At 59.3% G+C, this 12,539-nt stretch overlaps 1 protein-coding gene across 2 annotated transcripts in view; it reads left to right on the forward strand.

Moving 5' to 3' along the window:
• Window positions 1-12,539, forward strand: part of GRIK1 (glutamate ionotropic receptor kainate type subunit 1) — a 192,360-nt gene that overhangs the window by 107,679 nt on the left and 72,142 nt on the right. For both annotated transcript variants that reach the window (XM_053657793.1, XM_053657792.1), the window contains exons 3-4: window positions 2,168-2,425; window positions 7,985-8,166. In XM_053657793.1, coding sequence (XP_053513768.1) covers window positions 2,168-2,425; window positions 7,985-8,166 — 440 coding nt within the window. The remainder of the gene's footprint in view (window positions 1-2,167; window positions 2,426-7,984; window positions 8,167-12,539) is intronic.

Below are 12,539 nucleotides of genomic sequence, written 5' to 3' on the forward strand. Positions count from 1 at the left end.
TTTGGCCAAGGGGTTCCTTGCTGTGGGGCTGCCTTGGGCTTGGGAAGATGTTCGGCAGCTCCCCTGACCTCTGCCCTGCAGGAGAAGCCAGCAGCAGGAGACACAGCCAACGTCCTCAAAATACCCCAACCAAAGGTTATTGGTGAAAACACAAAATGTGTGTTTTATCTAATGGGAAAAATGTGATGGGCTTTTTGGCCAGCTCAGTATATGGATCTCCCTTGTCTCTAAACACACGATAAAAACTTTATATTTTATATGTAAATAGCATTGTCAAGTTTATAAGGTGTCTTCACACAAATCATCTCCAGGGGTCAAATCTCCTGTCCTCCCTCTCTCTGACTCGGTCTTCCTCTTACACACACACACACACACACACGCACACACGCATCGCTGAGCCAACCACACTTCAGCCCACATAAAATTGAAAGCTTTCTTTGTGATCGGAAGCACCTGCCAGTGCTTGTAAATGAAATGCCTGCTAAGCTGCTTAAAACTGGTGATCTACCGGCACAGGGAGTGGGGGGCTGACTGAGTCTGTGCTGACCGCCAGGGGGCATCCCAGTCCGCCAGCCCGCCCCCGACGGAACAGCCGGTCACTGACTCCCTGCTCTCGAGTGGCCCCCTCACCCACGGAAACAGCGCCAGGAAACTCGCTCCCGAGGACAGTGGGAAGCTCCAGCATGAGCGCAGGGGTTGGGGCCTCTCAGCCCGGGGGTGCGAGCCCCCCTCACAGGGCTGTCCTCGCTGCCCGTAGGTGCTTGGGGACGGCTCTCCAAGTTGTCCTTAGTGGTTTTTCTCTCTAAATCGACTTGGATGATTCCGACTAAGCACTACGGCTTTTCAACTTACTTTCATTTGTACAGTGGCATCTTCATAAATATCGACACAATTTCATGTATAAATTTTCGCATGATTTGATTCAAATATTCAGTTATCTCCCAGCAATTTCGAATTCCTTTAAACTAGCATTAAGGTATCCATTTGAAATGCTTTTACGTCCATATTTAATGCCAGCCCAGATTTACATCAGCATGAAAGGCAAAGGCAGTCCCTGCAATGGTTGTGGAAGATAACCGTTCCTGACCTGTCTGGAAGGGACTGTGACCGGTTTGTCTCAAGTAACGGAAAAGTGTCAACACCCTTTCATTACATGGGCGCCCTCCCCCCAGGAAGCAGCGTGAACTCAGACACACGTGAGAACTACGGTAGCTGCTGTAATATGACTGCGAGTGGCCCACGCTCGGGAGCAGCGTGGCTGTTCCGTGTCTGGGGAGCAGCGAGACAAGCCGCTCCGCCGTGCGTGGGCTGCCCCAGGCCCTGGAGATGCTCCTGAGGGTTGGTGACGGATACGGGAGGCGTGCCCCTGGGTTCAGAGGAGTGTAAATGAGGGAAACAATGCACCGACTCCGTCTGTACGAGGACTCGATTTGTTGCCATAAATTGGAACACCAAAAAAAAAAAAATTAGCCCAAGATGATGGAATTACATGGCCTTTTTTTCTCACACTTCTAAACATTCTAAATTTTCTCCATCGGTGTACATAATCTTACACTGAGAAAAGTGAATGGATGTTGAACTAATTTCCACGCACACACATTGACTCTGTCTTGTTAGGTGTCACAGCTGCTGGGACCAAGCTGGGTCAGGGCAGCGACACTGAGTGCGTCACCCCCCGCCCCGCCCCCCACAGGCTGGGACCTCAGGGGCCGCACAGGGTCTCCTGACCCCCTGTCGGCCAGGCGGTTCCCTCACTCTGTCCCTAGTCGGTGTCGGGGCCACTCCACGGTCTTCAGGGGTCTTCCAACAGGAGCCGCAGCAGCCTGCACGGCCCCTCGCCCCCGCGGCTCCCTGGGACCTCTGCTCTGACCGGCCCCGCCCCAGGAGTCACCCGCCAGCACTGCAGTTAGTCTCCAGGGTCTCAGGAACGCAGTGGACCCGTTCATCCTCCGTGGCCCAGGAGGTGTCTGAGACCCACTTCCCATCTTTGGCCCTCAACCCCTTGAGGGTCTGGATGCTGGACTAAGAGCGCAGGTGGGGGGGGGGTCTTGGAAGGTAAAGAAAAGGGGAAATTCACGGCTCTCGCTCTCTCTCTCTCTCTCTGTCTTCCCCTCCTGTGTCACCTCCCCCATCCCACCCCCCACCCCCCACCCCCATCGGGATGCAGCCTGCGACCAGCTGGCCCTGGGCGTCGCCGCGCTCCTGGGCCCCGCGCACAGCTCCTCGGCCAGCGCCGTGCAGTCCGTGTGCAACGCGCTGCAGGTGCCGCACGTGCACACCCGCTGGCGCCCCCCCGCGGCGGACGGCCGGGACCCCTTCCACGTCAACCTGCACCCGGACGCCGCGGCCATCAGCCGGGCGCTGCTGGACCTGGTCCTTTACTTGGGCTGGAGGGCCGTGACGCTGGTCTACGAGGACAGCTCAGGTAGGCGCGCCCGGGCGCCGCCTGGGCCCCGGGAGCCCAGGGCGCGCGTCGCATCCCCTTGCCGGGCGGAGGGCACCGCGGAGACTTGACGGGGTCTCCCAACCCAGGGGCACGCCGTCCTGCTCATTCCTGGTCCTTCTAGGGGTCGATTTTCCATCAACCACTTTAGAAGACTTTTTGGAGCAATGTCACCTTTTTGATGTATATTGTTAACGAGGCAGAACGTTAAAGACGTCACTGCGTATCCAACTCTCTCAGCTTGGGGCCGGGATGCCACCCCTTCGCTAGAGCAGAGCAGTTTGGAAACGACCGGAGCAGGTTCCTGACCTGACCACACACGGGTCTGGAAGTCTCCAAAGCGGGTTAACAAGGCAGGTCCAGTTACTGGCAGGGCGTCCAGCCTTTCGGCGTCTTGGGGCCACGCATTAAACACACTGTGACACGTAATCACATAAATAAAATCTCACCCTGTTTTAAGTAAGTTTACCATTTGGTGTTGGGCTGCGTTCACAGCCACCCCGTGGGGCCGCAGGTGGGACGCACTGACAGAGGTCAGGTGGATAAAGCTGACCGGCCGCTGGGTTGGAAAGAGGGTGACCCGTGGGTGACGAGCCCTTCACAAAGCAATTCCTCGTTCCGCCTGCTCGTCTGAGGGGAGGACGGGGTGGCTTCAGCACCTGCTCCCGGACGACACTTTTCTGACCCTGCCCTCTTGAACTCGCCTTTAAGGGCACCTTCCCGCGTGCCTCCCGGTCACAGGCTGAGGTTCGTGGGTGTCCAGCCCCCCAGCATTCGCAGGGCGCCCCGCCGGTGACTCCGCCGCCCACACGTCCACGTGCAGGCCCCTCCCCCTTGGCGTCGCCCCCGCGGTGACGAAGCACCGCCACTCCCACCCTGCATTCTGGGGGGGGGCCCTCACTTTGGATGCCTCTCCCCCCTTCTCCATGGCAACTCTCACGGCCACCATAGCGCTCATGGTCACCGCAGATACAGCCGCCGCATTGCACGTGGTTGTCTGGCTACGAGCCTAGGAGGCCAGGGATTCCCGAAATGGAGGGTTCAGCGCAACTATTTTTATAACCTGACGCCTAACCCAGCCCCTGCGGACCTCGCGTGGTGGGCACCAGACCCCGCGCGCCCACCCTGCAAACAGAGGGCGCGTGAGCCAGCAAGGCCGTGGGCTCTGCGTCCCACAGTGGGTGTCCCAGGGTCACCCTTTCTCACGGCCTCTCCTCCTCTGCATGGCAGGGCCATCTGAGAGCGACACAAACCACTGAACCATGTTGGGACCCCTGGGTCTCACTCAGCGAGCGGTGCGGCAAAGGTGCGGGCACAGCTGCTGCCGAAGGTTTCACACTGTCTGAGGGCACCCGAAACTAAAGGGAATTACCTTCTGCAGGGCCGGGCGCCTGGCAGGACAGGCTTCCCCCGCCGGCTGCTCAGGAACCCACCTGGGTCAGTGCACCAGCTGGCGCTGTTGTCAGAGGCTGCTTCAGCTTCCGGGAGTTTTTTTTGAAGACACCGTGCATTTGCCCATTTCATGATGGGGGTTGAGCAGCAAACCTGCCCACACCGCGCTGAGCGTGCAGCAGTTTTGGAGCAAAACTGACGTGACCCCCGTGGCCCTCCCTCCATATTCACCGGGTCTTGCCCTGAGCAACTTGGTTTTTTTTGTTTCCTCCAGTGAAAAAAAATCCTCTAAGGGAAACATTTTACTGATGCGGACGAGGTGAGAAAAAGTGGCAGAAGCACCAAAAGGCATCAAAATCGACAAGTTCAAACTCTGTTTTGAGCCGTGGGGAAAGTGTCTTGACATTGCACGCCGGGTGTATTCACTTACACTGCCAGATGCACAAGGAACACAGCTTTTCCGTTTCTCAGCTCCCATCTTCCCACCCCCTGGAGGGCGCAGACATGGAGTCCCCTTGGAACCCTCTCAGGTGTGAGCACACTCGCACACCCGTGCCTTTGTGAAATGCCGTTTTGCACACTCCTCAGTTCAAATGCAGGAGAAACCAGTATTTAAATGCACGGTCTCGGCCCCGGGCATCGGTTCGTTTGAGGTCAGGGCGCGAGCCCCCTGCTGCGGTTCCACGGGCGGCAGTGGGGCGAAGGCTCAGGGAAGCCTGCCTGCTTCTCTTCCAGCTGAGGCTCGTGAGCAGAACTGAGGCCGTCCAGACGGGACAGGCCAACATGCGGGGCGGGGACTCCCGCTCGCCCAGCTGTCCAGTCGGGATTCACTCGTGCAGGAGGGCTCGGCCTCTAAGGTCCCTTCCAATTCCTGGCAGCTGTGACTCCTTTTCAGGGCCGGTCCCAACGACCGGCCTCGAGGTGCCTGGCTTTCCCTTCTGTGGAGTTGCACCGACCCCTGTCGACCGGAGGCAGGTTCTGAGGGTTACAGAGCCATTTCTGAGGCCTGGAGCCAACTTCCTGTAGAGGAGCCGTGTCCACAGCAAAGCCCTTGTTATTTAAGGAGAAGAGCTGAGAACGAACGGTCAGACACCCGGGAACTAGCAGGCTGTTTCTCCACACACTTCCCACCCCCCCGTCCCCAGAGCCACCCAACAGGCATGCAGGTCGGCAAGTTTCTTTGTCACATCTCGGTGCAGAGGGGACAGGTGGCCAAAAACGGTGTTGAGAACTGGCCACCTGTGCGTATGCAGAGCGCAGCCCAAACTCACAGGGAATCAACGGGCTTCGTGCCCCAAGTGAGGCACCTTCCGAGACCGAGTGGATTCCCGTCACTTCTGTGGGGGGGGGGGGTATTTTATAGCTCAGGCGTGTCCTTTTCTCTAGAAAGATTGGAACGTAGAGGGAAGTGGCAGAAATGTCACTGAAAGCCCCCACGCCCTCCACCGAGATCCAGCAGCTATCCAGAGGGCACGTTTACCCAAAAGCTCTGACTCCCTCAGCACCAGGACAGCTACGACAGCCAGGTGCCGACAGGTAGCGGCGGCGTGGAACCAACTATCGGAGAGACATCATGGCGATTCCACCCCTGAACACGCTCGGGTGGGTCTGAGACGGGGGCCGCCCTCGCTACAGCCCCACTCCCGACGTCAGATTCCGAAAACTGCAGGCCGGTACGGGGCTGGCGTCACACAGACACGGTTCGAGTAAGAACAGAAGAGGCCCCCCCGCAGCTGCCCGGGGCTGGGGGACGGGGCGGCTGGTGCTCGCCGGCCACAGGGCCTCAGGGAAGATGCTTCCTAAGCACCTGGAGTCCCTGCCCAGTGACCGGAGGTGCTGGGGTGCCACCCGGGACGCGGCCTGTCCCAGGCACCCAGAGAGCCAGCCCGGGTGCTTGTGGCCAAGGACGCTGTGGGCCCTCTGGTCTGTTCACCCGTCCAGAGGGACGCAGAGCCATGACCCCAGCCCCTCCCGACGGAGGCGTCACGCCACCTGGCCCGGGTTGTCCTCCTCACGTGCTCCCCTCCGAGGAAGGGGCTGATGGGGGGCCTTGGTCACCAGCAGACAAACTTCTGCTGAACCCTGTTCTGTCTCAGTGCTCCCGAGAGAGACAAGACGAGACCCCATGCACAAGAACACACACGTGCACACATGCGCACACAGGCACAAACTCACGTGTACGGACGAGTGCACACATACTGCATGTGTGCACACACCTGCTTGCAGTGTCTCTCGTGATCCCAGCAGTGCCCTACACCTGACTGGAACCGGGATCACCCCCGTGTTCAGTGTCTTGCCCCGTCAGCCCCTGTGGCATGAGACCGTCCCACCTCCCTCTGCCTCCCGCGGCCGCGACGTCTGTAGAGCGTCCGGGTCGGGTCTGCGGCGCAGTGGGCCTCGCCCGGGATTGCTGGCTGCCTTCCTATCGGCATTTTGTCTCTGAAACCCAGACCACCGTGAGGAATCAACACCGTGCCTGGTTCCCCCTTTGCCGGCGCCCCTGCCGGTCCTGGCAACCGAGCTGGCCGGTCGGCGGTCTCGCTCGGCGGGCCAGCTTCCAAACCCCGGACCTCGGGGCCTTCAGAGCAGGGCTGCTCCCAAACCAGTTGCCTTTCGCTGAAGAAATTGTTCAGAAAATAATGTTTAACTCGCCTTTACAACCAGGTGTATGTGATTGATGAACAGCTGCGAAATGCAAATAAAAGGGACTGCCTCCTCTCCATTTTTGTCTCCTGTGAACTAAAAGAGCCTTTGAATTGTAAATTCTGCAGCCTTTGCTGATGAGCTTTTCTGAGTAAACCGCTGCTTTGGGAAGGAGAGGGTGTGGCCCCTCCTGTTCTGCCCGCCGCTGCCACCGCAAGCAGCCCCTCAGCCTGCTGGTCCCGCGTCCCCAGGCTGTTTCCCCTGCGGGCAGGCAGACAGACAGACAGACAGACAGACGGGACTCCACGGGCAGAGGGTGAGGGACGCCCAGACCTTCTCCAAAAACACCGTGGTCTCTTGTGTTAGTTTTTTACCTTGTTCACTTCTTTTATTTATTTATTTATTTATTTATTTATTCATCCCTTTTTAATTCTCACAGTTGACACACATCACTGACTCAGTTTCAGGCGTGGCCCCCTGGGGATGGGACGTCACCGAGATACAGGGTTGCCCAGGACACTGTGCACCCCCCTGGCACCACCCATGGTCCTTACAGTGTCCTGACCGCCCTCCCCACCTGGACGTCAGGACCCGAGACTGTTCTGTAACTGCCCCTCGGCCCCTTCCCCCTGTCACTCTGTTCTCTGTGTCTGTGAGTCTCTTTCTGTTCTGCTTGTTTATTTTATTTTTAGATTCAGTTGTTGACAGATTCGTATTTATTGTCATTGTGTTGCTCCTGTTTTTATCCTTCTTTTTCAAGAAGACCCTTTAACATGTCATATGATGCCGGTTTGGTGGCGGCGAACTCCTTTAGTGTTTCCTGGTGTGGGACACCCTTTGTCCGCCCTGCGACTCTGAATGGCAGCTTCGCTGGGTGGAGCGAGCTTGGCCGTAGGTCCCTCCTGCCTTCCATCACTTCGAATACTTCTCGCCAGTCCCTCCTGGCCTGCAAAGGTTCTGTTGAGAAATCAGCTGACAGTCTAATTTTAATCAAGAAAGGATTTTCCAATTCAACAGGCAATCACAGTGGAGAGAGGACATAATGAGCCACTTTTACGTAGTTTCCATGGCGAGAACTGGAAGATTACACAGAACCGCCCAACCGATTAACAGGCAAACAGCTGTCACAGAGACACTCGGTGTGATGCCTGCCAGGGCTCACGGCCCCCACATTCTGGCTTTGGGGGGGCAGGTGCTGGCTATGTCACCAAGCACCTTTGGAAACTCGAAGCAACTTTTTATTTACATGAGTTTTGAGGTCCAGACTTAACCTGTTAGGAGGTGAGCTGCCACATTTCATCCAAACCAGCTCAGAGTGCGCTTGGGAGAGCCGGTCACACATCGCCCCTCGCAGGCCGGCTCCACGGGATCCAACGCGGACCAGGCGTGAGAAAGGAGAGAGGGGTCAGCCGATGACCTTCAGGTGGCAGCCCCGCGGCTCACGGTGGGGACTCTGTGAGTGTGACTGTAAAGGGCACTAAACAAACGTGCCTCGGACTTTTCCAGGTCTGATCCGCCTGCAGGAGCTCATCAAAGCTCCCTCCCGGCACAACATCAAAATCAAAATCCGGCAGCTGCCGTCGGGGAACAAGGACGCGAAGCCTCTGCTGAAGGAGATGAAGAAGGGCAGGGAGTTCCACGTGATATTCGACTGCTCACACCGCAGGGCCGCCGAGATCCTGAAGCAGGTGAGGCGTCCTGAGGGGCGGGGCGGGGATGCCCTTCTCTGGTCTCAGGAATGCGGCGGGTGCCACTCTGCGCAGCCCGAGTCCCGCGGCCACCTGTCGAGGCTGGGAGATGCTGTTTTCAGAGCCCCTTCCAGGAGCCTCAGGCTCAGAGTGTGGGTGTCTTGGCTGAAGCCCCCAGCCACCGTGGGGGGGTCCGAGGTCCCACGCACAGTGGGACACAGGCAGATCCAGCTTCAGAGGGGGGTGGGGAGGGGACCATTGCAGGTTAAGCATCTCTCTCTTCATCTTCACACCTGTTGAAGGATGGAGCCAGGTTTCTGTGCGCAGAGCCTGACCCGTTGTGAACACACTGTCCTCGGGGAGGGGCAGGATTCCCAGCAGTGATGCTTCTCTGTCTAACTTGTCTGGACAATGAGGCTAATGCGAGTGGAAGCCCTGGGAAAACTGTGCCATCTGAGATACGTGGAAGACGTTAGTGATGTTAAGGATAATAATAACCACCCTGGCTGCGTGGCTCTCTGGACTGAGTGCTGGTCTGCAAACCAAAGGGTCGCCAGTTCGATTCCCAGTCAGGGCACATGCCTGGGTTGTAGGCCAGGTCCCCAGTAGGGGGCACATGAGAGGCAATCCAACATTGATGTTTCTCTCCCTTTCTCCCTCCCTTTCCCTCTCTCTAAAAATAAATAAATAATTTAAGAAAGAGTCATTAAAAAATAATAACCACCACCACACAGTGAACTTACTGAGCACTTGAGGATATAGCCTCGTTCTTACGCTCGAGAAAGAAAACTCAGAACTGGAAAAAAGATAAGCAAAGACACCAGTTCTGGCAGCCCCTCCGGGGGTGGGGGGGGACACTGGGCAGCATCTGGATATACCTTTGGTTGTCCTTTTGGAGACCTGGTGGCCTGCGGGTAACATGTGCTCGGAGCCCAGGGCTGAACCCCCGCACTGCACGGACAGCGCCCCCCCCCCCAGAGCCTAGACGGCCCGGAGGGCGAAGGCCCCGGGGCTGAGAAGCTCGGACGAGCCCAGGAAAGGCCAGGGGGCGCCTCACGGGTGGTGCCAGTGGCAGACCAGGGGCTCAAATGGGGGTCAGGGAAAGTGGCCCAGCTGCACGCATGTGGCCTAACGGGTGCATGTCATGTAAGTGTCACTGCGGCGTCGGCAATGTCCCCGGAAGACGACACGGCTGTGACTGCACTTCCTGCGTCGGCAGTCGGGTGTGCCGAGTGCCTGCGTGGGGCTGGGCGCCCCAGCCACGAGCAGAGCAGGTGGGGTCCACGGGGCTTCACCGGACCCCCATGAAGCTGCTAGGACTGGACGTGGCCGTTACACGCTGAGGGACCGGGTCCCGCCTGCCCTCCAGCCTGATCCACTGGGGCGGACACACAGATGGAGGCCACGCCCCGGCCCCCCCAGGTGGGCCTGTCCCTCTCCAGGCAGCCCGGGGAGCAGAGACGAGGGGCCTGACTCCAGCCGCCCCTGCACCTGTCTTTTCACCTGAGGGAGAAAAGAGAGGGAGGAGGAGGCCCCGCCCCTTCACCGAGGGCCCACGGGAGTCCTCGGCATCCCGTGGAGCTGCCCCCACGAGCTCCCACCCCCCTGATCTGCACGCAGCTTCCGCAGGGCAGAGGCCGGGAGGCCCCACTCTGAACGGCCAGCCCGCGTGGGGTCTCCAGACCCCGTGGCCCCCGTCCCCGCCCCACGGACCTGCAAGGGCCCCGGTCGGAGCGGATGAACCCGGAAAATGCCTCGCCCGGGTGAGGCCAGTGTGAGTGCTTCCGCCTCCCTGGTGCCCGAGCTCAGCCGAGCGTCTCCTCGGGCGGGCCCCTCGGCTTTCTCTTCATGCTCGTTGATCCTGACTTCCCCGCATTTCCCTGCGGCTCCGCCACATTTCACCACTTTTCGATGGTCCTTAAGGGAAAAACACAGCCAATGCACTTTCAGGCAGATATTTGACATTTATCTAAAAGCAAAACTTGGGGGAAAGTCTGCAGTTATTCTTGGGCATGCTAATCACTCTCTCGATGTAATTATTTCTATTCATATTGAACAAGTACTATATGATGAGTATCTGAAAAGTTACTTCCCCAAAATTAGTTGGAAACTCAAACGTCAAGACTTGATGAAGCTCCCGACACTTGGGGCCTTTGTGTGAACCAAGTGCCTTTGCCAGTTTCTGCCGTCTCAGCCCGGCCCGGCCACCACGGCTCGGCCTGGGGCCCCCTCTGTCCCAGCCCACCGGCCGCACCAGCAGCCACCCCGCTGCTCTGCCAGGAAGCTGCTGTCTCCTGAACCTGCCCCCAGGAAGAGACCCCCCACCCAGGCTCCTTCCAGTGTCTCCACCACCACCTGCCCCTCGCTCTTCCCACCCAGTATCACCCCGGCCCCTCCGTCCCCCACAGGCTCTGGCTGGAGGGAGAATTTAAGGAGGAGGCCAGGGAGGGAAGGCCGTGGGTGGGAGCCTGCCGGCCGGGGCTGGGGGAGGGGCGGCCAGCACAGCAGCCTGGGAGCTGGCGATGCCATTGGTTTGCAAAAGCAGCCTAAACTCAGGGGGCACGGACTGAGCCTGCTCTTCCCGCCCCGACCCAGCCCTCTCCAGACAGGAGCCACGGCAGGTCCGGCACCCCGTTCTGTGCCCAGTTCGCTGCCTCTCACTGGCCGCTGCTGTCCCCCCGGGTTGTTCTGTCAGGGCTGAGCCTCGCCTGTGGTCCCCTGCGGGAACCGGAGCAGAGGCCGGTCACTTTCTCTGACCTGCCCTCTCCCGGCTGCTGCCCAAGCCGAAGGGAAACCTGTAATCAGTCCAGGACACGCATCACCTGATCCCCTCGGCTGCCGGCTCCCAGGGGCAGCGGCCTTCTGTGACTTGCTCACCGAAGCCCCCACGCCCACCCCATTGGGGCACAGCTGTGTGGAGGGAGGGACTGGACCTGCAGCCTGAGCCACACCCCGGGCTGGGAGTCCCACCTTCCCTCCCCCCTCCAGCAAGTTGCTCCTCTGGGCCTCGGTTTCTTCAAAAGGACAGCTTTATGCTGCCCTGAATTCTGTGCTATGACTGTAATGCAGAATCGAGCCTGCGACTCTGCTTCCTGAAAATAAATGTGCCTCTTTGGGAGAACAGTGTGGTCGCCTCCCGACCCTGTGACAGGGCCCACAGAGCAGGTCACTGCTGCCAGCACAGCAGGGGGACAGGCCCAGCCGGCTCCGGACGGGGGAGGGTGCTGGGGTTCACGCCACAGGGAGGGCGGCAGGGGCGGGCGGTCCCCGAGCTGCAGGGCGCCCCCGCCCTGGGAGCCCAAACTCACTCCTTCTGCGGGGCCAGCCTGCCCTCTGCTCGCGGAGCCTGGGCGTCGAGAGGGGACCCACGCCCCCAGCGCTGCGGCTATAATGTCACGACGTCACACGTGACTGAGCCATCAGTCTCCATAACACATTTCCGCACCAGGATAGTTTGCACAACTGCATCGCATTTTCTCTTTTTCGCATTAACATAAAAACAAGGCTGGGAGGAAATGTGTTTCTTCACGCCCAGCTTCCCTCTGCACAGAGGCGCGGGGGCAGCGCCCACTGGCAGAGCGATTTTGTGCATCGGTCCTCCCTCCTCGGAGACTCGCCCAACGGCTGCCAGCAGGACGGAAGCAGGGGTTGGGGGGGCCAGGTGGGTTCCGTGCTGTGCCCCACCCCCCGCATCTGTCCCCTCTCCACACAGTGCCCCCAAGCCTGTGCCTGGGACCTGCCCCCGCTGAGTCAGATCTCCAGGGTCTGATCAGCAACACAGGGAACCAGCTGAAGGCCTCAGGAGCCGTCCTGTAGGGCGTACTTAGCACAGGCCGGCAGGGCACCCGCTGATGGGGAGGCGGGCCCGTTCCACTTACAGGAGATCGTTCTGCATTCGGGGGCAGACGGAGCCCACAGAGGCTCTGTCACTTCCCCCGTGGCCAGGCCAGCAAGCAGCTGGCCTGCACCTGCAACTTGGGATTTAAGAAGAGACACCCCGTTCTGCTCCCGCTGCGTGTCCCAGACGTCAGCTGGTCCTCGGAGCAGCGGCCAGGACACATTTTATTGCCAACCTTCCAGCTCATGAGTTGTGGATGCTCCACTTCACCCCCAAACATCCTTTTGAGTCTAAATGTCCCCAAGAAAAACGCTGGCTGCCTCGAAAGCCACAGCAGAGAGGAGAGGTGGCGGGCACCCGGCGGAGACGCTGGCTCTTTCCTTCGGCACACACCTGTCGGCGCGGAGAGCAGGGGAGGAAGACACGGTGAGCGAAAACCACCAGGCGCTCGGGTCCCCGCCCCCTTGGCACAAAAAGGAGCCTGAAGAGCAAACGTCATGAGTACAGACCCCCGGAGCCTGCCCTCCAGCGGAGA

Source organism: Artibeus jamaicensis, unplaced genomic scaffold (assembly GCF_021234435.1).
Source record: "Artibeus jamaicensis isolate MK-2021 breed Jamaican fruit bat unplaced genomic scaffold, CSHL_Jam_final scaffold_474, whole genome shotgun sequence".
Classification (NCBI taxonomy): Eukaryota; Metazoa; Chordata; class Mammalia; order Chiroptera; family Phyllostomidae; genus Artibeus; species Artibeus jamaicensis.